At 48.7% G+C, this 25,737-nt stretch overlaps 2 protein-coding genes across 3 annotated transcripts in view; one reads left to right on the plus strand and one right to left on the minus strand.

The window, feature by feature from the left end:
* The window catches only part of Zmat5 (zinc finger, matrin-type 5), a 31,386-nt gene extending 8,470 nt beyond the window's left edge, over positions 1 to 22,916 (minus strand). The window contains exons 1-3 of one of the 2 annotated variants that reach the window (XM_005396222.1): positions 22,594 to 22,703; positions 6,575 to 6,729; positions 528 to 590 (exon numbers count right to left, since the gene is read on the minus strand). In XM_005396222.1, the coding sequence (XP_005396279.1) occupies positions 528 to 590; positions 6,575 to 6,701 (190 nt within the window). In that variant the 5' untranslated portion in view covers positions 6,702 to 6,729; positions 22,594 to 22,703. Of the gene's footprint in view, positions 1 to 527; positions 591 to 6,574; positions 6,730 to 22,593; positions 22,704 to 22,827 lie in introns of those variants that run through there. The other variant, XM_005396223.2, reaches the window with a different exon arrangement.
* A 58-nt stretch (positions 22,917 to 22,974) lies between these two features.
* On the plus strand, positions 22,975 to 25,226 carry LOC102011733 (cytochrome b-c1 complex subunit 9). The gene is made up of 2 exons (XM_005396224.2): positions 22,975 to 23,179; positions 24,988 to 25,226. The coding sequence occupies exons 1-2, from the start codon at positions 23,030 to 23,032 to the stop codon at positions 25,030 to 25,032; spliced, it is 195 nt and encodes a 64-aa protein (XP_005396281.1). The 5' UTR covers positions 22,975 to 23,029; the 3' UTR covers positions 25,033 to 25,226.
* The last annotated feature ends 511 nt before the right edge of the window (positions 25,227 to 25,737 follow it).

Here is a 25,737-nt window from a genome sequence, read left to right on the forward strand (position 1 = left end):
CCAGTCTACACTGCCATCAACAGTGGAGAAGGGTTCCTTTTCCTTCACAGCCCCTCCAGCATTTGTAATTGGTTGGTTTCTTGATAACAGACATTCTTTCTGGAGTGAGATGGAATCTCAGTGTTGTTTAATTTGTACCTCTCAAATGACCAGTGATGTTGAACATTTTTTCCTATATTTATTTGCCATTTCTACTTCTTCATCTGAAAAGTGTCTATTCATTTCAGATGCCCATTTTTGGATTCCCAGGATAATGTAATCAGTTAGTCTATTAGTCCCTGAGTTTACTTAAAACCTCTACTGTTTGCTTGTTCTGAGTGAGCCAATAAAGTCACATTCTAGGTTTAGGGAGTTGAGGACCAGGCCTTGGGAAGGCCCAAGGCTCAACCCTGGGGAGGCCCTGACTGACCAGTCAGCCCACTGCTGGGCTCAGGATGACGGCCAGGGTTTGAGGAGACACACAGAGAATTCCACACAGACAGGCACTGCTGGTTCCTGAAGGATCTGAGCTAAGCAGAGTACTTTACCGGTCAGCAGGAACTTCCTGCAAGGTCGCTTGTTCTCCTCATCCAGCAAGATGGCAGCCGCATCTGCAGGAGGAAAGAGGGGCTCAGTTCAGATGGCTCCAAGGGTGGCAGAGGCAAAGGTGCATGGACTTCAGAGGCACGCAGTAACAAGTCACAAAGAACTCCACAATCATGGAGTAAAAGGTGGGGATGACAGCCGGGCATGGTGGTACACGCCTGTAATCTCAACACTCAGGAGGCTGAGGCAGGAGGATCATCCTGAGTTCAAGACCAGCCTGAGCTACAAAGTGAGGTCAAGGCCTGAACTGCATAGTGAGACCCTGCCTCAAAAAGACCAAAAAAAAAAAAAAAACAAAAGGGTGGGGTTGCTGGGCAGAGGGATCTAAGCGACAGGTGACCCCATCTTCCTACTCACCCAGGACCAGCCAACGATAAGAATTGGGTTTGAGGTCAGAGATTCTTGACCTTGCCTGCACAGTGGAATTACTTGGGGAGATTTTTGGCTTGGTTTGGTTTGGTTTTGATCCAGGTTCCATGGGACCTCTGGTGTGACTCTAAGTTCCTGTGAATCTATAGTTACAGTCATGTGCTTGCATAACGACATTTTGATCAATGGTAGGCTGCATATACAGTGATGGTCCCAGGAGATTAGAGCACCTAGTTATGTCAGAGCCATCTTAGTTTATGTAAATACATTCCATGATGTGTGCACAATAATGAAATCACCTAACAGATGCATTTCTCAGGTTGTACCCTGGTCATTAAGCAAGCACAACTATATGTCAAAATAAAAAGCTTTTAAAAAAAATAATGGTGCCCAAGAAGCCCACCAACCAATCCCAGAGCTGAGGAATTGTGCCCTAGGCAAGACGCAATCCCTGCTCTCTGTTTTATCTCCTGTCACCAGCTGTGGTGCTCACAGCCAGGCCAGCCACTGCCCTGGACAGGACTTCCCAGCAATCACTTTGGATACTAACTTTAACTCCGGTTTTCTCCAGTTTTTCCTGCCTTTATTTTTTGTCATATAGCCATGGCTTTAAAATGTGTTCATCTTGGTAGGTGAGGTATCAATCAGTCAAAATCTCCGAGTAGGCTGGGTACAGTGCTGTACATCTCTAGCTCCAGCCACTCAGGAGGCTAAGGCTCAGTTGCCTGAGCCCAGGAGTCAGATGTCTGGGCAACATAAACAGACCCCTACCTCAAGAAAAATCGGTCTGTGAATAAGATACCGAGGAGGTATGCAAACTTGGGGCCCTCTGTCCACACTAGATGGGAGAGGCTAGGCTGGGCTGCACATTTGCCCGCTGCCTTTCTTAGAGGCAGCTGGGCTAGAGGAAAGACCATAAGCTTCTGGGTCCAAGAAATTCGGGCTCAAATCCCAGGTACACCGGACCACAGGCAGGGTGCTTAGTTTCAGTGGGTAGCCCACCCCATTCCCCAAGTAAATGGGAGAAAAATGCCCACCTGGCAGGGCTGCTATGAAAATTAAATAAAATTATGAATGGAGAGCACTTGGTAGAAAAGGCTTGTGGTTTCCAACCCCGGTGGAACCATCGAATCACCAAGAAAGTGACAACAATGGAATCGGCCTGTGGGACCAGGTGCACCTTGGGACCCTATTGCCCAAGCAATGAGGAGCAGTCAGGACTAACTGGGTGCCCACCAGTGGCAGGAGTTCTTATTTCCTCCTCCCAAGACCACTGTACAGTACTAACACCCCATTGTGTAGAAGGGAAACTGAGGTTCACACAGAGAAATGACCTGCCCAAGGAAACACGTTTAAGAAGCTGGTAGTCCCGGGCTTGAACCCTGCTGTGTGAGACTTTTAGAGCCCCTATTTTGTCCACGTGGTGGCTGATTTCCTGGTGGTTGAATAAATGGCCCATCCCTGGGAGATGCCTCCTTGCAGGGCACCAGTGGCTGAAGGAGCTGGGAATTTGCTGGGGTTGGAAGTTGGTTATCAAAGGACTCACTCCAGGGGGAGCCTGACAGAGCCAGGGGTAGGGTCAGCAGAGTAGAGAAGGGCTACCTGTCGGCAAAGGGCTTATCAGACTCAGCTCTCCCAACAGAGAATACAGATACCACAACTTGCCCTGGCTGCCATTCCTGGGAGAAGCAGCCTGGTGGAAGGTATGTGAATGTTTTCCAAGGCCCCACTGAGGCCAGGACCACTGAGGCTGGCACAGCGGGTGAGACAGAGGAGTTTAGCTGGATGGTTCTGGGGAGAATTTCCATGACACACAGCCATTGGCCAAAGGTTCTCAACCCTCCTACACTTCAGAATCACTGCATAGTAAAGCACATGGAGCCAGTGTGCTGGCACACGCCTATAATCCCAGCACCTGGGAGGCTGAGGCAGGAGGATCACTGCAAGTTCAAGGCCAACCTAGGCTACATAGTGAGTTCAAGGCCAGCCTGAACCATGAAGTGAGACCCTGTCTCAAAAAAATCAATAAATAAAAAAGAAAGGAAGGAAGGAAGGAAAAATATGGAGAACTGAAAGAAAAAAGTGGAAATAGAGCTTTTATAAATGGGAAGGGGACCAAGACAGGGAAGGAGCGGAGAGGGGTGGGAGAGATAGGAAACAAAAAAGAATTCATAGGTGTTATGTACATGTACCAATGCCTCATGAGAAATGTAATTATTATGTAATGCAAAACCATACTAATGAAAAATAAACAATAAAAAAAGTACATGGGCCCCCTGGACCCGCCCTTCTCAGATTCTGCTTTAACTTTCAGGAGAGAATCAGAATTATTAAATGTTCATCAGTGCCTCTGACATGCACTCCAGATCGAGAAGCCAAAACCCAGGCCCTGCCCTAAGAGGCCCCTGCTCCTCTGCTTGGTGTTCAACGCTCCTTGTGATCTGACCTGTCAGTTCTTCCTCTTCATCTCCCAAAATTAACAGTGACCCTGGCACCCTGTGTTTGCTCAGTCATTTAGACATTCATCTTTCAAATGTTCACTGAGCACGTCCTGTGTGCCAGGCACCGAGCCAGGATGAGGATTTAAGTGGAGAACAAGTCACAGCCAGTCCTTCCTTCCAGTCCAACAGCTACACTAATCCACGTGGATGTAAACGGGATAAACACTGAACCTGCAGCCCAACGTGTGACCTGGCCAGGGGGCGGGGAGGGCGTCCCAAGGATTTGCTGCTTGAGTTGAGTTCTGAGATGGGGGTTGCTGATTTGGGGTAGGGCAGAGAACAGAAAGAGCATGCCCGGAAAGAGGGCAGTATATGCAGTGAGCAGTGTGACCAGGGCCAGGAGGGAGAGGCCAGAACACAGACACAGGTAGGACAGGGGCTCTGCCCCGAGCAGTGTGGTAACTGGAGATAAAGGCCCTGCCTTACCCGTCTTTGAATCTTCAGAGCCTACCTGAGAGCTAAGGACAAGCTAAGTATTCACTGGGCACTGGCTGAACAAATGAGCCCGTGAGATACGGGGCCTGAGGGCAATCCTTCTGCAGACACTGCTCCTGTTTAGCGACCCCTCATGTGCCAGTCATCACGGGAGGGCCAAACCCTTGTCACAGCCCTGGGAGGTGCGCACTTCTTATGGCTGTTTTACATGTGGCGAAACTAGCACCATACCACTAGTGAGTGACACCCAGGCATCCAGGTTCCAGGGCCCACGCTTGTCCTGACCAAGCCCTCGGATACTCAGCTGCTGGGGGCTCAGGGAGCTGCCCAAGGGATGAAGCTGGGAGCAGAGCTGGTGTGGAGAGCAGCGCTCACCCGGGCGGGCACGCAGTGCCTCCCAGAGCCTGTGCCGCTCCTCGGGGTGACTGGGGTCCTGGGGGAAGCCTCTTGCAGAAGTGGAAAGAGTGCATATGCCACCTTGGCCACCAGTAGCTAGAAACTCTGGGTCCACTGGTCTGCATTTTAAAATCGTTGCCTGTAAGTGGGGGCCCCGGGACCACCAGCACTCTTTGCAGAGCTGTTCTAAGGACTAAATGTGGGTGGGGATGTGAGAGGACACTAAGAACACAGGAGGCCTGAGGAAGGGCTTAAGGCACCTGCCCTTTCCTCTTTTCTATAAGGATCCCAAGGACCCCCGTCCACGAGCTCTGGACCCAAGACCGAGCTGTTCTCAGCTGAGAGATTCGGACTTGGAGCAAAGGCCAAGGTACACTTTGCCTGGCTGATGCCGGATCAGCCTCCCTTGGATCTGGGGCCAGGGGGCCTTCACCTGATGCCAGGGTTAGAGGCCTCTCAGGCACCTAGAAGCCCTCCCTGCTCCTGATTTCCCCATCTGCCCCACTCCTGCTCCCTCCCAACCACAGGCATGCTTGACCTGCTAAGCAACCTTCAAGCCTGAGCCTCGGTTTCCTCATCTGAAGTGGGGAACATCTGGGAAAGCTTTAAAAATACCATACCTAGTCCCCACTCACCCCAGTCTGTCTCTGAGGAGGGCGTCAGAGGAGTCAGTATTTTTATTTCCTTTTTGGGACAATGTCTTGCTGTGTGCCCCAGGCTAGTCCTGAACTCCTGGGCTCGAGTAATCCTGTGCCTCAGCCTCCCAAGTACCTGGGACTACAAGTGTGTACCACAGCACCCGGCTAATGGTTTTTATGTGAAGGTCTCCAGGTGATCCTACCCTGCAGCCAGGGTTGAGAACCTCTGTGTTGAAGAGTCACTGAGAGAAACAAATGACAAACCATGGCACGCACTGGGCATGTGACAGGCATGTCACAGATACTCTTTTTTTTTGGTCTTTTTGAGACAGGGTCTCGCTATGCAGTTCAGGCTGGCCTTGAGCTCACTTTGTAGCCCAGGCTGGACAGATACTCTATTTAAATGCCAACTCCCTTATACACATTGAGTCTCAGACCAGAGAACACCCTCTCCCTTCCTTCTCCTCTCTTCTTGGCTACTAGGCCTCAGTACTTTCCTCTGGGACTCTGGGCCATGTCCTAGAATCCTGCTCCCAACTTGTGTAGCACTGCTCCGCCCCATCTCATTGTAGGAGCTCCTGGTCCACCCCTGCCACACTGCCAAGCTCTCTCGTCCTTCTGCCGGTGCGCTCCAGCCCCTCCCTGGCCATGCCTCAGTGTGCATGTCTAAAGACAGCTGTGCGGCAGCACAGCTCCCATCTCTATGCAACCCCGCCCTCAGGGGGCCAGGCCCTGTGCTGAATGCTTCAGATCTCAGCTCACTGCCCCAGATGCACCTGCTCTGAGAGGCTTTTCCCTAAGAGCCCTCCCTCCCCGCCTTCCTCCCTTCGCAGCTGGGCTATTCATCCCTCCCTCTAGCCAGACACTGAGTAGCAACTTCATTGTGCATCCAGCCCCAGAGTCCTTGCTAGTGAGCACAGAACAGGCTGTATTGGCCTCTGCCTAGCGGCCTCCCAAGGCTGCTAGCTGTCCTTTGCCCTTGGGACAGTGCAGTCCCTTGCTTGGCCTCATGGACCTGAAAGATCTACTCAGTGCTTTGGGTCCTGCCTTCTCCCTCACAGATCTACCCCTGCCCCTCTGCTCCCAGACCCAGGGCTTTGCTTATGGATCCCTGCGTTTTTGCATACCTTCCCCCAGAACAGGGGCTATAGACCTGTGAGCAGCATTTCAGCTGGTGGCTGAAGGGTCACTCCTCAGAGGCCCCTTCCTGCCCACAGTATCCACAGGGTGGCCCACAGTGTATGCGGCACAAAGCCCTCGGTCAAGATCACTGGGAGAGGACCTCCCATTCTGACCTGCCCTCTCTGAGGGCGCCGCTAGCCCTGGAACTACAGACCCAACCTCTGCCGGTATTTTCCCTCTCTTCCTGCCCCCGCCCCCTCTATCCCTCTTCTCCTTGAGACAGCGCCTTCCTATGTAGCTCAGGCTGTCCTCAAGCTCATTCTGTAGCCCAGGCTGGCCTTGTGCATGCACCCCTCCCGCCTCAGTCTCCCAAGTGCTAGGATCATACGCATGTGCCACTCGCCCAGCTCCTTCCTCTCTCGATCTTCAGACAGCCCTGACTCAGACTGCTGCTGACCATGGTGGTCCTGTTTAATGATCAGAAAGATCAGAGCACAGGCTCCAGGAGTCCCACTACTGAGCACTCACCTCTGAACATGTCGTACCACATCTTCTTGGCCTTGAGGTGTTGTAGCCCATTCAGGTGCTTCTTTCGGTTGTGGAGGTTATCTTGGAAGGAGCGGTCGCAGTAGTCACAGAAGTATCGCTTCCCCATGCCCACTTGTACCAGGTGCTGCAGCTGCCTGGGGAACCATGAACACTTGGTCAGACCATCAGAGAAAAAGCTATAAGCACGTCTGTAATCCCAGCACTTGGAAGGACTGCTGGGTTCAAGGCCAGCCTGGACTACACAGTGAGTTCAAAGCCAGCCTGAACAACGTAGCAAGACCATGTCTCAAACCAAACCAAACCAAACCAAACCAAACCAAACCAAACCAAACCAAACCGACCAAACCAAACCAAACCAAACCAACCAAACCAAACCAAACCAACAAAACACCAGAACCTCAAATGCTGAACATTATAGCACAGGCCTGTAATTCCAGCACTGTAGGAGGCTGAGGCAGTAGGATCACTGCAAATTCAAAGCCAGCCTGGGCTACATATCAAGTTCAAGGACAGCCTGAATTACACAGTAAGACCCTGTCTCAAAAACTAAAAAAATAGAACCTCAAGCTGGGCATGGTGGCACATACCAGTAAGCCCAGCACTCTAGGAGGTTGAGGCAAGAGGATCACAAGTTCAAGCCTCGCCTAGAGAACTCAGTGAATTTAGTCTCAAAATAAAAGCTAAAGGGCTGGGGATGTAGCTCAGTGTGAAGGACACGGGTTCAACCCCCCAGGACCACAAAAACAAACAAACAAAACAAAACAGAACTTAAGTGGGTGAGGCCCAGGCCTTGATATTTTTTTAAAGCTGCCAGGTACCCCTAACATGTATCCAGGCGGGAGGACCCTGCTTTACACCCTCTGGTCAGCCTCTCTTCCCCTTCCACAACGCTGCCCTGTGGCCTCCTTACTCCTGGTTCTCTCCGTGCAGGCCACACTGCCTCCACGGTGCTCCTCACACGGCCACTCCCAGGGCTGGCACCTGCCGTCTCCTGGACCGGGGTGCTCTCTCCCAGGCACCTGCCACACCTGCACTCAGTCCTTCAGTCTTTGCTCAAGTGCTACTTTCTCAGTAATCTGCCATGACCGCTTTACTGTGTTTAAAATCGCAGAACCCTCCCCTTAGCTTTCCCCATTCCTTGATTTATTTCTCCTGTGAAGTAATAAATTACTTACGTGTACTGTCTTTCTCCCCTAGCAAAAATATAAATCCATGAAGGCAGGTATACTTTTGCTTTGCCTATGGCTGGAGGCCCAGCACCTAAAATGGCACGTGATACAGGGTAGGCAATCAAGCATTGTGACATAAATGAATTAATTCCCATTTTCCCTTGGAACACTGAGGTTCCGAGAAAGGAAGTGATTTGCCTAAGGTCACACAGCTGGCAAGCAGAACGTAAACACAGTTCCCCTAAAATCACACTGCCAGGTGTCTTCTCTTCCACAGCCAGCTCAACGCTTAGGGAAGCTGAGGGCTCAGGCAGCAGGTGCTAACAGCTTCCCAAACAGATTAATGAATTCTTGGGTGACAAGTCCCCAGCCAGTCTTGGAAGGAGATGAGAATATTACCATTTTAGACCCCTCAGACACGGGCATCACAGCCACTACTCCTGTCTCAGGCTGCTGCCCAAGGTAGGCAGTTATTTTATATCTCTTACAGACAGCCCCCGGGTCCTCCAGTTTGGTACCACATGATCAGAGGAGGAATGGGTCCACTCTGGGACATGAGAAGCCTGAGGCTAACTCAGCCCTTGATGCTGTGGTCTGGTCTCTACTTCACAGAGAAGGCTCTGAAGGTCCAGAGGAGGACAGGGAATGACTTCCCTAACAAGCGCAGACAGACTCTCGGGACCTGGCAAATAAGGATGAAGCTGGGACCTGACTCACGGAGCAGACGGATGCAGGACTGCATCTTGGGAGGGAGAGACGGGGAGGAAATGCAGAGACAAACAAGCATCCCGGATAGTCTAGGCAGCCAAGCAGGTTGATGGAGAAAGTCACTCCTGCGGCAGACAGGGATGGCAGCCATTAAGTCAGGGGCTGTAATGGGATCAGGAACAGCCAGTCATTCCAAATGAAAACGTATAAAACCTCTCTTCCCCCACGACTGCCGAGAAACCGCATCTCAGACATGTGGACTTGATATATTAAATTTGGCAGCTCTAATATACCCCGTCTTGCCAATAAACTTATAGGAACTGGATAGAAATTGTAAGAGATGAACGTTTCACGGCTGAGTGCTTCACCAAGCCATTCACGAAGCTTGAAGCGCCAAGGAGCTGCTGGCTCCGGAGAGTAATGGGAAAGGCGGGTGGAGGAGGGTGTCCCTGTGGGAGGCTGTCATGGAACATGGCTCTGCAGCAGGCTGAGCTGGACCAAACCACACAGGGCACCGGGAAGCTGGCTGTGTGACCTTGGACCAGTCACTGCCCTGCTCTAGGCCTAATTTTTATTTTTTTAGTTTTTTGAGGCATCTCTCTGTGTAGCTCAGGCTGGCCTTGAACTCACAGCAGTCCTCCTACCTCAGCTCCTTGAGGGCTGAGATCACAGGCATGCGCCACCACGCCTGGCTCTCTAGGCCTCTATTTCACTGTAGGAAAATGAGGCAGTGGGTGTGAATGATCAGCTAGTTTTGGGGGGTGTGGTACAAAGACGTTTGCTAATGCAGACAGATTATTAAGGTTGGGAGTGTAGCTCAGTGGTATAGAACTTGTCTAGCACGCACAAAACCCTTTATTTGATCTCCAGCACCAGATAATAATGAAAATTGTTGGGGGTGGTAGTGCATGCCTGGAATCTGCAATTTGGGGGGCGGAGGCAGAAGGGCCGAAAGTTCAAGGCTAGCCTGGGCAACTTAGTGAGGCCCTATCTCAACAAAAAAACAAGAGAAAAAAGGGCTGAGGACGTAGCTCAACACTCCCGTGGGTTCAAGCTCTGGTATCACAAGTCAGTGTTTTGACCACTAATAAATTATGCCTGGCATCATATAAATACTCAATAAATGTTAGCCATTATTAGAGATAATGATTTACTGAGCACCTACTATGCAGCAGCACTAGATTAAGAGCTTTATATGCATAATCCCAGCACTTGGGAGGCTGAGGCAGGAGGATCATTGCAAGTTCGAGGCCAGCCTTGGCTACAAAGTGAGCTCAAGGTCTGCCTAAACTGCATGGTGAGACCCTGTCTCAAAAGGACAAAAACAAAAAGAGCTTTATATGCATCACTTCATGTAATCCTCAAGACAACCTGTAGGGCAGGCCTATGATGCCTTTTGAGATGAGGCACTGGAGACTCCCAAGAAGTGACTTAGTCAAGGTTATGCACTAGAAAACAACCAAGCTGGGCTTAGAATCTCGGCAGCAAGGCCCACACTGCTAATCTTGCACCAAAAAATCCTCCAACAAATCACACTGATAGCACCTATCCTTTATTACTTATCACACCGTGGAACCACTCTGGACCCTCTGAACCACAGGAGGTATGTATAATCCCACTTACGAAGGAGGAAACTGAGGCTCAGAGCAGTGCTGTGAGGTACCCCCCATCACATGTGAGGGGAGGGCAGAACAGGTCTCAGGGTAGGAAACCCTGTTCACGCCACCATACAAACTGTCGGAAACACCAACCCACCAGAAAATTGAGGTCACACGCCCCTCTGCCTGCCTGCTCAGCCATACTACCAACCCGATGATGAGCCTCTTAGTGCTGGGCCGTGCGTGTGTGTGTATTCTCCTCCTGCACACACACATACACACATGTGGGGGCAAACCAGTCAATGTTTCCACTTATGTCCTCACCTTCTCAGCCTCTGCCGAGGGCCACAGCTGCCCACGCACACCTCTTTTGCCCATCCCTCATCTGGCCCTTGGAAAATGTTTGGTCATCCTGGAGAGGTCTACAGGACCCCGTGTTCAGAGATTTTGGTTGCATGATCAGGAGGGTGGGTGTTGCTGTTTGCATTTTAAACCCATCTTGGCTGCTTTCTAGTGGCATAACTTCACCTCTGCCAGGTGAGGCTGTGGCTATCACCCTTTCTGAGCTTCAGTTTTCCTATGTGTGAAGCAGCAGGAGGGTGGCTGGACCTGGTCATCTCTAACAGCCTCTGCAGTTCTAATATCCAGTGGTCATATGAGAAGATACCCAGGATGGTACCTTCAACCCACTCACTATTTCTGGGGATAGAACTGAGCACCAGGGCCTGCAACAGCCTAGTCTACATGTCTTGGGAAAAAGGGGTCAAGAGTTGAACTCAGGAGCCAGGTATGGTGGCACATGGCTGTAATCCCAGCCCTCAGGAAGCTGAGGCAGGAGGACTGCAGTGAGTTCAAGGTCAGCCTGCACTACAAAGTGAGACCCTGACTCAAAACAAAACAAAACAAAACAAAACAAAACAAAACAAAACAAAACAAGAGTTGAACTCTGGAGTGAAGGTCAGGGTTTAAATCCAAGTGCTACTGCTTTCTAAGTCAATGATCTTGGCCATTAACTAACTTCTGGCCTCAGTTTCCTGCTATAAAATCTGGGAGAGTATCAGTGCAGCCCTCAGGAAGTTGCTGTGGGAGTCAGACATCCATATACACACTGCGTAGAGCCAGGCCCCTAGGAGGCCCTCAAGAAACACTGGGCCTCTTCCCCATCATTCTTATCAGCCTCTGGAACACAGAGGCTCAGGCAAGAAGCAGGCTGTCAGTGCTCAAGGGACCGTTACGATCAGCTCGTCCACGTTACAGATCAGGAAAGTGAGGCCAGGAGAGGGGAAGTGAGCTGCCCCAAGTCCACAGCACAAAAGGCCGATGTGAGACCGAAGCCTCAGGCCCCGTGGTGGACCAAGAGCTCCACTCTGCACAACAGCTCTGCAGAGCCCAGGGGGTGGTGTTAGGGGCTGCTTCACGGGCCTGCCTCCACATCCAGGTGCCTAAAGCCCCACCCTGGGCAGGAGCTGGCCTTTGGGAAGGTGACCTCCTCAGGCGCGAGCTTCTAGGGCTCCTGACCCAACTGCCTGCCACTCCAGGGCCTGGGCACACATTAGGAGACGGTGCAGTCTGCAGAACCCTCTGGACAGATACAGCGTTTTGCAGATACACATCTTGGCAGGCAGGATGTTGGCTAGACTTCAGCTCCTCAGCCAGGTGTCCTTGGACAAGGCACAAGCTGCACCCTCACACTCAACAGCCCTGACTCGTGTGGGCGTCAGGAAAGGTCCAGGACCTGGTGATCTCTGGGCACCTCTGCAGTTCTAATACCCAGTAGTCATATGACAACATGCCCAGGATGGTGCCGTCTACCCACCCAGGTAGGCAGAGTGCAGGTGGAGTGTGGAGTGTGTCTAGATGGGGCTCAGACACCAGCACGGGGAGCTGACTAAGCTGGCCTTCTCTGCTGTGATTCATGCTCATTCTCTGAGGGCGGCACATTCAGCAGTGTGTGTGTCCCTGTCCTGAACACAGAAGGATCCGGCCCCACTTCCCTGCTAGGAACACAGCGCCACAAGCCCACTCCCAGGAACTGTGTCCATGGTTTCAACAGCATCTGCTGGCCCCCCAGAGCTTTGCCAGATGCCAGGTGCCAGGGCCAAATCCTCACGGCTAAGGGGCACGCGGCAAGCTATTGGGACAAGCCTCTGGGGTCACACAGGTCTGGATTCAAATTCCAGCCTTGTCACTTATACCTGGGTGACCTCAGAAAGTTATTCTTAGTCCCTGAGTCTGTCCTTAGCTATAAAACAAGAATCCTACAGCTGCTGCTGATTTACTGAGGTAGTAGAGCCATCCCTTGGTGTCCATGAGGGATTGGCTCCAGGACCCCCATGGGTACTAAAATTCCCCAAAGCGCACGTCCTTTGTATAAAATAGCAGAGTATTTGCATATAACCTACACATATCCTCGCATATAATTTAAATCACGTCTAGATTGTTTACTATACCTAATTTTGTTTTTAACACCTAATACAATGTAAACACTATGGGAAGCTGTTATTCTGTATTGTTTAGGGAATGAGGACAACAAAAAGTATGTACATACTCAGTACTTTTTTTTTTCCTGGATATTTTTGATCTGAGTTTGGCTGAATCCACAGGTAAGGAACCTACAGATACAGAGGGCTGACTAAAGGACACTAGGGTGCCTAGTATGTAGTTAGCGCTCAAAGAATGGGGCACTACAGTGGTTACTGTCACCACCAGGCACTTATTCCTTCATCCTCAGTGAGCACACTCGGACCACTTGATTTAAAATTGTGGTCAAAACCGATGCCGCAGGTACCTCTGCCTCTCTTACACTCAGCTGTTTTCCATAGCGTGTCTCACCTCCTCGCATGCAGACCTCCTGTCTGGAGGGCCTACTTCCCTGACTACAACACAGGCTCCTTCACGGCAGACACCTGTGTCTGTCCAGTGGCTGCCCCCCGGACCCTAAAACAGGGGCTGGCTGCTCTAGGAGCCACTATGGCTTGTGCACGCGCGAGCAAGCGGCCTACTAAACCAAGGCCATCTATTCTCTGTATGACGCCAGCACCTCCCAGACTCTTCCCCACAATCCAGGTATAAAACTGAGGAGCACACAGGCGAAAGTCAAGAGAAGCCCTAAGCATAGGTCTCTCACTGCCATCCCCTCCCCACAGGACATCTCTCTCCGCCAGAACCCCAGCCTCCCCAGCTGTGCAGCTAACCATGGAGACTGAGTCTACTGACTTATCCCCGCCTTGGCTGTCTTTTGGCATCTGACTTCAGTTCTCTGGGGTCAAAGAAATAATGAGCAACTAGTGTAGACACTGAGTGGTAGAAAAAGGAAGAAAAGAGACTGGGTGCTGGTATGATGGCAAATGCCTGTCATCCCAGCACTCTGGGAGGCTGAGGCAGGAGGATAGCAAGTTTGAACACAGCCTGGGTTTAGCAAGACCCTTTCTCAAACTAAAAAATAATTTTTTTTTTTTTTTGTCTTTTTGAGACAGGGTCTCACTATGCAGTTCAGGCTGGTCTTGAGCTCACTTTGTAGCCCAGGCTGGCCTCGAACTCGCAACGATCTTTCTGTCTCAGCCTCCATAGTGTTGGGATTACATGTGTGCACCACCATGCCTGGCAAAAATTTTAAGAAAGGATGGGGATGTAGCTCAGTGAAGGCCCAGGGTTCAATCCCCAGTACTGTTTAAAAAAAGAAGAAGGGGTGGTATGAAGGGGAAATGGTTTTACATTTGATTCCTGAGTGCTGAGTACTTAGCTTTCATTCTTTTATTTAAAAGTCATGGAGATCCACTGAGAAGATACCAAGGGGTCTATTCTGCAGATGAGCAACTAGAAATACTCCTGATTTGCTTACATCCCATTGGCTAGGGAAGACAACAATAACGGCTGCGATTATTGTTAGTGTCGATAACAATGACACTTATAATAATAACAATCTTCCTGAATGCCGCCAGAGCAACGCAGCCACATGGCTGAGGCCCCACAGCTGAGGCCTCCCAGAGCCCATGTTCACACCGGGGTCTGGCCGACCCCAGCGCCTATTCTCTCCCCAGTCCACCGCCCTGCTCTGAGGCTGCTTCAGGCAGACATTTGTACTTCATCTGCCTCCTGATTCCCTTCATTGTGTGTATCTCGGGGAACTGAGCTGGCTTCGGCGCAGGGCTAAAATAAGCCAACAGCTCAGCCTTGGCCAGGGTCGGGATGCACGCTGTAATTATCCAGGGCTTGTGCTCACCACATGCTGCCCTCAAGCTCACCTGTCATTTCTTCTAATTATGGAACCACCAGTGTAGGTAAACAGTAAACCACAGCCAGAGGACAGCGTTCCTGCACACCCACTAGGAGCGTGGCAATGTCCCAGTGCCACCTATGTCTGCCGTCTGCAGTTGATGGCATCAGAACTGCCTGTGGCAGTGGCCCGCTGCTTGCCCTCCCAGGACCCTGCTCCAACAGAAGTGCCAGAAGATGTAGGTGTCTTCCCTGACAGGAGCCCCCACATGTTAGGGGCACCCTTCAGATGCCCCAGTATTTTTAGCTGTAATCACCTCTCACTCTAGCTTTGTTCACGTTTGTATCTTGTGCTCCTTGGGGCGAGGTGTAGCATCCCATTCCCAGCCGTCTAAGGTGGCAGGGGTGCTAACCAAGGCAATTCTAACTTGGCAGGTCTGCCCAGGGCCAAAATCTATGCAGGCCCTAAATCCTCAGAGTAATGCACTCTCGGGTGGCAGATTAAGGATTAAAGAACAGAGAGGGCAAGAGACTGCCCAAAGTCACAGAGTGCCTCTGCCAATCCTTGCAAATTATTTTCCTTTGCACACAGATAGTCTTCAACTTATAATGGTTAGACTTGTGACTTTTCAACTTTACAAAGTTTAAAAGCAGTATACTATGCTTTCAATAGAAACTGTACCTTGAGTTTAGATCTTTTGTCCACCTAGTGATAGCTATTATAATGCTGGGTAGCAGCGGTGAATCACAGTTCCTGCTGAGATTGCAAGGAAATCCTGCCTGGATCACAAGGGGAAACAACCAATACTCCACAGTGCACTATGTTGCTAAACTGAGATGTTTAGTAGATTAGATGTATTAAATGCCCACCCCTGTCTTTTTCTTTTTTTCTTTTTTCAGTGCTAGGGATAGAACCTAGGGCCTTTGTAATGAGCTACATCCCCCAGCCGTTTTTGTTTTGTTTTTTTGAAACAAGGTCTTGCTATGCAGTCAGGCTGGCCTTCAACTCACTATGTAGCCCAGGCTGACCTCAAACTCTCAGCAATCCTCCTGCCTCAGCCTCCCGAGTGCTAGGATTACAGGTGTACGCCCCATGCCTGGCTGTCAGCCTTTTTTTTTATTTTGAGACAAGGTCTTATTAAATCATTAAGTTGCCCAGGCTGGGCTCCAACTTGAGATCCTCTTGCCTTAGCCTCCCAAAGTGCTGGATTACAGCTGTTGCCACCATGCCCAGCATCTTAAATCAATTTTTTATTTACAGTATTTTCAACTTACAATGGGTTTATCAGATGTAACCCCACCATGAAATCAAGGAGCATCTATATTCTAATCATTCAAGTTAGGTCCGAGTCCCATCCACGCCACTCTCAGGCCACGTAACTCTGAGTAAACTACTTACACTGCACTTCATCTGGAAGATGGAAGTAATAAAGCTACTTTGCAAGTTGACTATAAGGACTCGGTGTGCATGCTGGGTGCTTAGCACAGTGCCTGGCACCCCAGGGATCCTCAGTGCGCATTGGTGGAGGTGGCAGCCAGGTTTTCCCACCTTGTGTAGTACCCTTGAAAGCTGTGTCAGGGCTGGTCTGTGTGACCAAGAGAGCGGAGCGAAGGTGAGGATACGTCACTTCCGAGGGCAGGTGCACAGCTTCCATCACAGTGTCTCTCTTTCTCTGATCCCTTGGTCTGGGGGAAGCCAGCTGCCACCCACTGAAGTTCGTGTGGCCGGAAAGAGACCTCCCACCAACAGCCATGTGAGCAAGCGTTTCCAGAAGCAGCCCTTCCAGCCCCAGCGCAGCCCTCAGATGACTGTCCTCTGACTGAGCGTCCAAATGCAACCTGCTGAGGGACCCTGAGCCAGAATCACTCAGCGAAGCCACTGCGCCACTGCCAAATACCTGACCCTCGGAAACAGCAGGAGATAATCAATGTTTGTTGTCTGATGTCACTAAGTTCTGGGATAATCTGTTATGCAACAATAGGTAACTAGTACAGTGGAATGAATGAATTAAAGCCAAACCCCTGACAATCTGTGACAGCCACAGGTACAAAGAAACCCGTGTCCCTAAACTCTGGAGTTAAGGGCCCTCTTCTCACTCACATATGCACAACCCTAAGGTTCCACTGGTCGCTTTTCATTCATTCATCAGCCAGACATTTACTGCCAAATGCTGTTACAGCCGAACATCACTTCCTCTCTGCCACATAGGGCTTCCGTCTCACCAGAGTCCTCCTCTCACAAAAAAGGTACACTGAGTACAAGCTGGGGCGCAGCTGACAGACACAGTGCTAGTAACAGTACCAGATAACAATCTTCTGCCCAGTGACACCAAGGAGGAGAAACTACACCTAACAGGAATTCCTCCAAAGAAATCATCTGAGATGACCATAAAGATCTAGTTATAAGTTGAATATTTCTAATGCAAAAATCTGAAATCCAGTCAGGCAGTGGCACATGCCTATAATCCCAACACTCTAGGAGAGTGAAGCAGGAAGGTCATAAATTCAAATGCAGCCTGAGGAATCTGGCAACTTAGTGAAACCCTGTCTCAAAATTAAAAATGGCTGGGATGTTGCTCCATGCGAAGGCCCTGGGTACCACCAAAAAAAAGTGTGTGCGTGTGTTCTGAAACCCAAAAAGTGCTCAGATCTGAAACTTTAAGCGTTGACAAAACATTAAAAAAGTTTCAGATTTCTAGGCACTTCAGATTTCAAGTAGGATGAGTAGGATGTTCAAACGGTAAAATCTATGCAAATAATCTAAAATCTAAAACCGTCAGAAATCTGAAACACTTCTGATCCCAAGCATTTGGATAAGAATTTTCAACCTCGAGCCAGGCCTGGTGGCGCATGCCTATAATCCCAGCATTTAGGAAGCTGAAGCAGGAGGATTGCCACAAATTTGAGGCCAACCTGGGCTACATAGTGAGACCTTTCTCAAAAAACTAAAAAAAAAAAAAAAATTAACCTGTACCCCAATGGTCACTGCAGGGTTGCTTGTCTTAAGACCAAAATCTAAATGCCTTAAGAGTAAGAAGAGCTATGCTGGGTGTGGTGGCACATGCCTGTAATCCCAGCACTCGGGAGGCTGAGACAGGAGAATCTTTGTTGCGAGTTTGAGACCAGCCTGGGCTACAAAGTGAGCTCAAGGCCAGCCTGAACTGCATAGCGAGACCCTGTCTCAAAAAGATAAAAAAAAAAAAAAACAAAAAAAACAACAGTAAAAAGAGCTGACAGTTATCCACTGCTTGCTATACACCCACCACACACACCGCTCAGTCCCCCGAGGGGCTGGGGTCTCAATGCCATGACGCACAAAGCCTGTGAGGTCAGTACTGTTGTTGTCCTCATCTTGCCCTGGGAAAAACAACAGCCACAGACAGTCCATGCTTGGCAAGGAGCAAGAGCAGAGTGTGAGCCACGCTGGTTCAATCACACAGCTGCTCAAAATCAAGGTGAAGGGGTTACTTGTAGTCCCAGGTACCTGGGAGGATAAGGCAGGAGGATCATGTTAGTCCAGAGTTTGAGACCAGCCTGGGCAACACAGTGAGACTGTCTTGGGAACTTTTAAAATTTTTATTTATTTATTTAATTAGTTAGTTAGTTTTTTGAGACAGGGTCTCAGTATGTAGTTCAGGCTGGTCTTGAAATCACTACGCAGCCCGGGCTGGCCTTGAGGCAATCCTCCCGCCTCAGCTCCCAAGTGCTGGGATTACAGGCGTGAGCCGCCACACCCAGTGCTGTCTCTGGATTTTTTTTTTTTTTAAATCAAGTCAAAGGAAACTATTCTCTCACTTGGACAAACGTTTACTCTATTTAGCTAAATGAAAAATGGTTCATTATCACAACAGTATGTACAATAGGGTACCATTTTTTTTAAAGGAGAAAGAACTCTCCCCCTGTACACATACACACAGGCACAAAAACAACGGGACACAAAATATTTACTGTGGTTACGTCTGGGTAATAAGATCATGTGTGCATTTTGTGTTTCTCCATTTTTCTAAGAAGTTATATACTTAATATGGATTGTTTTTGAATCTTCAGGGAAAGAAAAGAGGGAGATTTGTCAGGCAGGGATAAACCCTATTGTTTTTCCCTCAAGAGGCTACCTGCCATGGATGCTTCCATGGACTTGATTCATCTGGATGAACTGGCTATGGGTAGACATTTCCTTTGGCTCCTGGTTGAAGACTGACAGGGCAAACCCTGATTCTAACCAGGTCTGGCCCAGCCCCGAGACCCAGCGAAGGTTGGCTGAGCCTGAATCAGGGCTCCAGGGACTGAGGCTAGAGACATGGTTTCTCATCAGATGGTTACAGGTCCCAGGAGGCCAGCTTCCAAACAGGAAAGATAAAATAGTCCGAAGGAAGCTCCTGAACCAGATATTCAGATTTTGAACTGCCTCTGACTCCTTCTGTCCCTAGTCTGAGCTCCAAATACCAGCCGAGCCGCTGTTGCCACTATCATTGCTGTCCACATCTGGACACAGCCTCCTCAGTTCGCCCTACCCTGGGCTGCATCAGATCAACACACCCATGCTCAAAATGTTCCGTGGCTCCCAAGCGGGAACTGTACTGAAAATGAAATCTTCTGGCACTAGGGGTGAAACTCAGTGATACAGCACTTGCTCAACTTGCGTGAGGCCCTGGAGCCCTGGGCTGGGTCCCCAGTACCAGCGGGCAGTAGGAACTCCTTGGTCAAATCCTGGAAATTATGACTTAGCAGATTTGGAGGGGTCCCAGAAATCTGAAGCAAGTCTAGCATTCTCTAAAAGTAGAGATATCTCCTAAAAAACAAAAGCCTGCAGCAGTGAGCTTCACCCTGACTCAAAGGCAACCGTGGCTGGGGACAGCTCGGTTGAAGACAAGTAATTCCAAGCAGACAAAGACCTGGATTTGCACCTTATCAGAGACCCTGACAATGCCTCAGTTAGAAATCCGTCTTATCTGATTATGAATAAGCTTAGTTCACTGAAATGTAGCCTCAACTTGAGGCAACACACAATTTATAGTCAATAAAACTGTTTTCTTGCCGGGCATGGTGGCACACCCCTGTAATCCCAGCACTTGGGCGGCTGAGGCAGGAGGATCGTTCCAAATTCAGGACCAGCCTGGGCTACAAAGTGAGCTCAAGGCCAGTCTAAACTGCATAGCAAGACCCTATCTCAAAAAGACAAAAAAAAAAAAAAATTGCTTTCTTGTTGTATAAGGGCCTTCTTATAGTCGAGAAAAATTAAGAATTGGAAAGAGAGATGGAAGAGTAAATAATAATCAGTGTATTCTTGGAATGTGAAGTATGTATAACCTTGAAAAAATTTTGATATACTCAATATCTAACACATAAGTACTGTGATCTTGATTTAAGATATTAAAATTTAAATAGGTAATTGATAAAATATCTCCATAATTGACAGCAGATTTATGAGTTTAGATTGAGAGGTCATTAATGACACTGCCATATATTAGAATTAGAATCACCTGTGGAACTGTAACTTATCTAAAGCGTGTCCCATCCTTAAAATCTACCCACCGTAATATTCTTGGTTTTTTGTTTTGTTTTTTGTCTTTTTAGACAGGGTCTAAAAAGGGGCTACAAAGTACGCTCAAGGCTGGCCTGAACTCAGGCCTGCGCTCAGCCTTGAGCGCACTTTGTAGCCCAGGCTGGTCTTGAACTTGCGTCGATCCTCTTGCCTCAGCCTCCTGAGTGTTGGGATTACAGGTGTGCGCCACCATGCCTGGCTCCCTCCATAATATTCTGATTTCAAATCAGAGATGGAGCCTGGGTCCTGGGTGTGTGTGTTTTTATGCATCTAAGCAAGTGCTCTACCACTGAGCAACACCCTCAGCAGGAACTTGCATTTTTGAAAACTCCTCAGCCAAGAGCCACTGACATAAGAGAATTCGACTAAGTCTGTAAACAGTACTGAACTCTTTATAAGAACTTGAAATTCGGTATAAGTTTAATTAATTAGATTTCTCTAGTAACTAAGTATCCTTGGGGAAATTGTGCTTGTTAGGTTACGCATCTAGAGCACATAAAAAGAAAATCAAATATATTAAATTTATAAATAGAGTTAAAATGTTTAAGGGAATGTAATTAAGCTGTAAAAAGAGCTAAGCGTTTAAAGGAATTTAGTTTGTTCAACTTGAGTTCAAATATTAATCAAAGGAAAAGTTAAGGTCATTTTTCTTACTTTCATAGATTCATGTATAGAATAATAATTGCAAATTGAAATTGATAGCCTGAAGAAAATAAGCTTTTAAACATTGTTACTCCAAAATGAGAATTTTAGGGGCTGGGGATTTAGCTCAGCGGCACAGCACCTACCTCGCAAGTGCAAGGTTGTGAGTTCGATTCCTGGTACCAGAAAAAAAACAAAAACAAAAACAAAATGAGAATTTTAATTTAAAAGATAAAAAATAGGCCAGCCATGGTAGCACATGCCTGTATTCTCAGCACTCAGGAGACTGAGGCAGGAGGGTTGCTGAGAGTATGAGGCCAGCATGGGCTACAAGAGTTCAAAGCCACCCCAGACTATATAAGGAGACCCTGTCTCAAAAAACAAAACAAAATATAAATAAAATAAACCACACCTTTAACTCTTTGTGGTCTTTCCTACTCATCTCACCTAAATGGTTCTCTCCTGAACTTCCCACAAGCCAGAGTAGATGGTTGCAGAGCTCCTGCAGGTTCACAACTTCCTGCCCCAGAGAGTTACCAGGATGCTTTGCAAGTAGTAAATAACCACAGAAAGGATATCACATCCCAGAAATAGAACATTTCACTTTTCTTTCTAGTCCCTTAAGTAGGCATTACTACTGCTCTTTACAGTTGAATAAAAATAGGACCCAGAGGATCTGGACCTGATCTAGGTCACAGAATCAGAAGTAGAGCCAGGCCCGGAGTCCAGTACCTAGTCTTGAATGTCATCACTGCCCTGACGACTCCTGTCTTATATTCAGACCTCTCCCTGTAAACTCCAAAGCCATGTTCCTGTTTGTCTTGGACATCTCCACTTCAGCTCAAACCAAACATTGCCAAAACAGAACTAAATTCATTCCTGTTGATTTTGCTGTTGAGCTCAAAATGTAAGGTGTTCTTGATTCTTCTTTGCTACACACATATGCCAACTTATTCTGTCTGCTGTACCTCCCAAAATACATCTCAAATCTGATCATTACTCTAATCCATATCCAAATCTAAATCACCATCTTCTTTCAACTGATCCACCTCAATAACTTTCCCCTCCAGTCCATTCTCCAGACAGTAGGGAAAATGATGACATTAAAATGTCAATCACATCTTGTCACATCCCTGCTCAAAACCCTTCAGTGCCTTCCTAGGACAATTATTTAAAAAAAAAAAAAAAAAGACTCCTTACCATGGGTTACAAGACCAGACTAGAGCTGATCCAAGCCCACCTCTTCACAGTCCACTCTACTTTCCCTCAAATATCCCAGGAATGCAGCCACCTCAGGACCTTTGCACCAACAGCCTCCTGTTCGACCAGCGACTATAATCACTAATGTGTATAGCCAAATGTCACCCTCAGTGCAGCCACCCAGGCTAAAACAGCACCACCAGCCAGGTGTGCTGGCTGTAATCCCAGCTACTGGGGGGCTGAGGCAGACGGATCTCTGTGAGTTCAACAGCCAGGTTGAGCTACATAGTTCAAGGTCAGTTGTGAACTACACAGTGAGACCTTGCCTCAAAAAATAAACAAAACCACCCACCATGTCCTCCCCAAATAGACTGGCCTTGAACTCATAACAATCCTCCTGCCTCAGCCTCCCGAATGCTGGGATTACCGGCTAATCTTCTGTTCTTTACAGCACTACCTGTGTGTAGAAACAGGATTCTCATGCCGCTGCCCCGCCCTCTTTTCATTCATACGCACCAAAGGGGTACAGGACAGGGCCCGTATTAGCAACTGGGTAAACATTTATCGAATGCCTCTTAGTCGAAAGCCCTTACTCTTCCCATTCTCAAGAAGACATGAGTGGTCCCAGGTAGCCTGTCTGCCAGGCCAGGGTTCTTGACTTTGAAGCCTGGAGGTGTGGGAAACAGGAAGCACGGACAGAACATCCCCCAGGAGCCACTTTTGTCACCTCTAGGTCTGCACTCGGGGCAGGGAAAGAAGACGAAACATTAGCTGGGGATCCGCCGAAAGGCCAGGTATCCTTCCCCTCCACCCATTCCCCAACTCGGAAATGACGGGACGCAGAGAATTAGAAGGCAGAGCCCAAGCCTGCCAGAGTCGGGAAGGAGTATCACTCGCCCCTCGACGTCCCGCCAAGGAAGGTACCTGGCTCCTCGGGGCTGGACGGCTGCAGGCTCCTCCTCTTACACCCTTACGTCGCGCACTGCTTGCTGGGATTCGTAGTTGGGTATCAACCCACCCTTCCCAGAAAGCTTTGGGAAGCTAAACTGAAACAGGGCGGGGAGAGGCGGAGGAAGCGCGAGGCCCTCTGGGAATTGTAGTTCAGGTCTTCAAAGAGCAAGAAATAATTGAAAAGAAAATCAAGATAATAATACTTACAACGCTTGAGCTGTGATACTTTAAATCTTACGAGATAATTATTTCTACTTATCAGGTCAGCCGTTATCTCTGTGGTTCAAAACGATGACCTTTGTGATCCGAAGAAACTACCAATCCCATAAGGCCTTGCACGTAGATGCAGTCGGAGAGCGAGGGCGGCCTCCGCGCAGGCGCGGTGGCGGGAGTTCGGCGGTGAGGAAACATGGCTTCTCCGACTGTCGCTTCGCGGTTGTATTCCCTGCTGTTTCGCCGGACTTCCACCTTCGCCCTCACCATTGCCGTGGGCGCCTTGTTCTTCGAGCGCGCCTTCGACCAAGGCGCAGACGCGATCTACGAGCACATCAACGACGGGGTGAGGGCCTGGGCCGTCCTGACCTTGGGCCTGGCGGAAAGAGAATGGCGGGAGTGGAAGCGGGTCGGGAGTCTCTCTGCCTTCCCAGGAGGCGGGTAAAAACTGTGGGCGTTTTCTGTCCGGAGAATGCCGTCTCGCCTCTTCACCTGGTGTGAATCTTAAAATGTTAAAAAAAAGAAAGAAAAGAAGGCCGTACTTTGCAAGGGTCGTATTGATATGTCCCACCCCGCAGTTCCACTTTGTTCATTTGTAGAAGCTAAATCAAAGGCTACGAGAGGGAAGAACTTACTAGGTCTGCAGTACCAGTAGGTCAGTGGCAAGTGAGCACTGGAACTTTGACCCCTGTCTCCCTTGAGAGTGTGAGGGCAGATTTGAGACCTTGAAAGGGACATCTCCTTAGGCACCGTGGCTGACCTTTTAAAATTGCTCTTTCAAGCCGGGCGTGGTGAAGCACACCTGTAATCTCAGAACGCGGGAGGCTGAGGCAGGAGAATTGCTGAGAATTTGAGCCAGTGTGGGCTACATAGTGAATTCAAGGCCAGCCTGAGCTACATAGCAAGACCCTGTCTCAACAGAAACAAAAAAGTAGCTTCAGCGTCGTTCTGAAGACTGGCTGTGAACTCAATATGTAGCCCACCTTGGCCTTAAACTCGGGGCAGTGCTCCTGCCTCAGCCTCCTGTTGCTGGGATGACAGGCGTGTGCCATTATGCCCAGCAAGGCAGCTTGGTATTAGTGTTTAAGAGTGGGGGCTATGAAATCAAAGTGCCCTACCTGGGTATACTAGGCGTTGTCACTTAATAACCATGGCATTAAGTTGGACGTGTTTAACTTCTCTTGAGCTTCAGTTTTATCTGTGAAATAGGGCCATAATAGTAACACCTCAGTGAATACAGATACGGTGCCACAGTGCCTGATGGGTGGCACTGAAAAAGAATGTTCTTTGCATTGCTCGGAAAAAATGGGAGCATAAAGTAGGAGTAGTAACACCTTTTAGACTTTTTATGTAAGGACCGCTGCTAGGGTCTGTGCTGCTTTATATCTTTAGATAGGGGCTGTACTGGAAAAGGCCTGGTACAGATAACCCTGTACTACTATGTACTGTATTTGTGTTTCTCTTTTCTTTTTGGTACTGGGAATCGAATTCAGGACCTTGCGCTTGCCAGGCAGGTGCTTATGCCATTGAGCTGTATCCCCTGCCCTGAATTTGTGTTTTTAATTAGAGGCTACCTGACTACATCCCAGGAGAGCTCTGTCCACTGATGCCATACTGCCCATGGCCAGGGCACCTCTCTGCCATATAGAAATCTTACCACTGTCCTGATGTGGGCACTGATTTCTTCTGGCCATTCCTACTAGTCTGGAAAGGCGTCTGAGTACCTTGTTGTATGCCACCCGTTTCCTTGTGCTTTTAGGAAAGATAATTCCAGCCAATTTAGGTTGAGGGAAAATGGCTCAACTTAGTGTCCCTGGATTTATACCTGGGAGTTAAAAAAAAAAAAATCAGGACATCTTCAAGCTCTCCATGACTGTATTTGGGGCCATTCTCTCAGTCTCTGCTTTAATTTCCTGTAGAAGCAGGATTATCCCTTTCTACTTACTTCACATAATGTTGAGCATCACAGTATTTTATAAATGTTTAAAATTGCATGTCAAGCCCAGTGTTGCTTCCATCCTGCCCAGCACAACGGTGCATTTTTAATCAGAACATAGCATTGGTTTCTTCCAAGTTTGTTTAGTTGTGCAGTGGGAGTAGGGTAAAATGTGCGAGCAAAAGTTACAGTTTGTGGTTCTTGTCTTTTGTATGCAGAAGCTGTGGAAACATATAAAGCACAAGTATGAGAACAAGGAGTAGCTCCTCGACTCCAGGGGCCAGAAGGACCAGGTCTACCTATTCGCTATTTGTGCAGAACTGGGGGGCTCAGCTCTTCACAGACCACCTGTAGCTCTTGGCAAGAAATGGCTCCACCTAACAGACTGTTTAACTTCTACTGTGTTTGAAGTGTGTTTATTCAGAGTTATCAGCAAATAAATGTAAATTGGCCTTGAGACCTGCCGTTTGCATTGGATGCTTTGTTGACTCTACCTGATCTTCACATTTCAGTGAATTCACATTGACCCCACATCAAAGCTCTCTGCAAACATGTAAAAAGACAGGCTCCACTGTTTGGAGTCTTCCATTAACTTCCAAAGAGTTCTGGTTTTCAAAGCATGAGCCTAGCTGGAGATATTACCTTCAACTTTGGCCTCTAATCTGTAAATGTCATTCTTAAATCACACAGAGGTAAGTTTAACCTTTCGGCCTAGCAGAAGCACTGTGGTGTCAGCTGGGTAAAGAAGGCTTGGCCTGGGGGTCTTGATCGGGCTCAGGCTTTGATGTCTGTTCTGCCTTTTAACTTGCTGAATATCTTTTGGTGAGCTGCCGTACTTCTCTGGGCCACAGCCTCCTGCCAGAGTTCCCTTCTGAGGAGTTTGGTTTGCCAGGATGCTTAGTTGGGTTTGAATCAAGGGTAGGCACTCTACCTTGCTGAACTTATTTCCTGATCTATAAAATAGAGAT

The sequence above is a fragment of the Chinchilla lanigera genome, unplaced genomic scaffold, assembly GCF_000276665.1.
Source record: "Chinchilla lanigera isolate Chin_1 unplaced genomic scaffold, ChiLan1.0 scaffold00054, whole genome shotgun sequence".
Lineage (NCBI taxonomy): Eukaryota > Metazoa > Chordata > Mammalia > Rodentia > Chinchillidae > Chinchilla > Chinchilla lanigera.

Excerpts from the sequence above, each read along its gene's own strand:
- LOC102011733 (XM_005396224.2), top strand. The coding sequence starts at position 23,030 with ATGGCTTCTCCGACTGTCGCTTCGCGGTTGTATTCCCTGCTGTTTCGC. Across the intron at positions 23,180-24,987 it reads ACGAGCACATCAACGACGGG|AAGCTGTGGAAACATATAAA; the intron begins GTGAGGGCCTGG and ends TTTTGTATGCAG.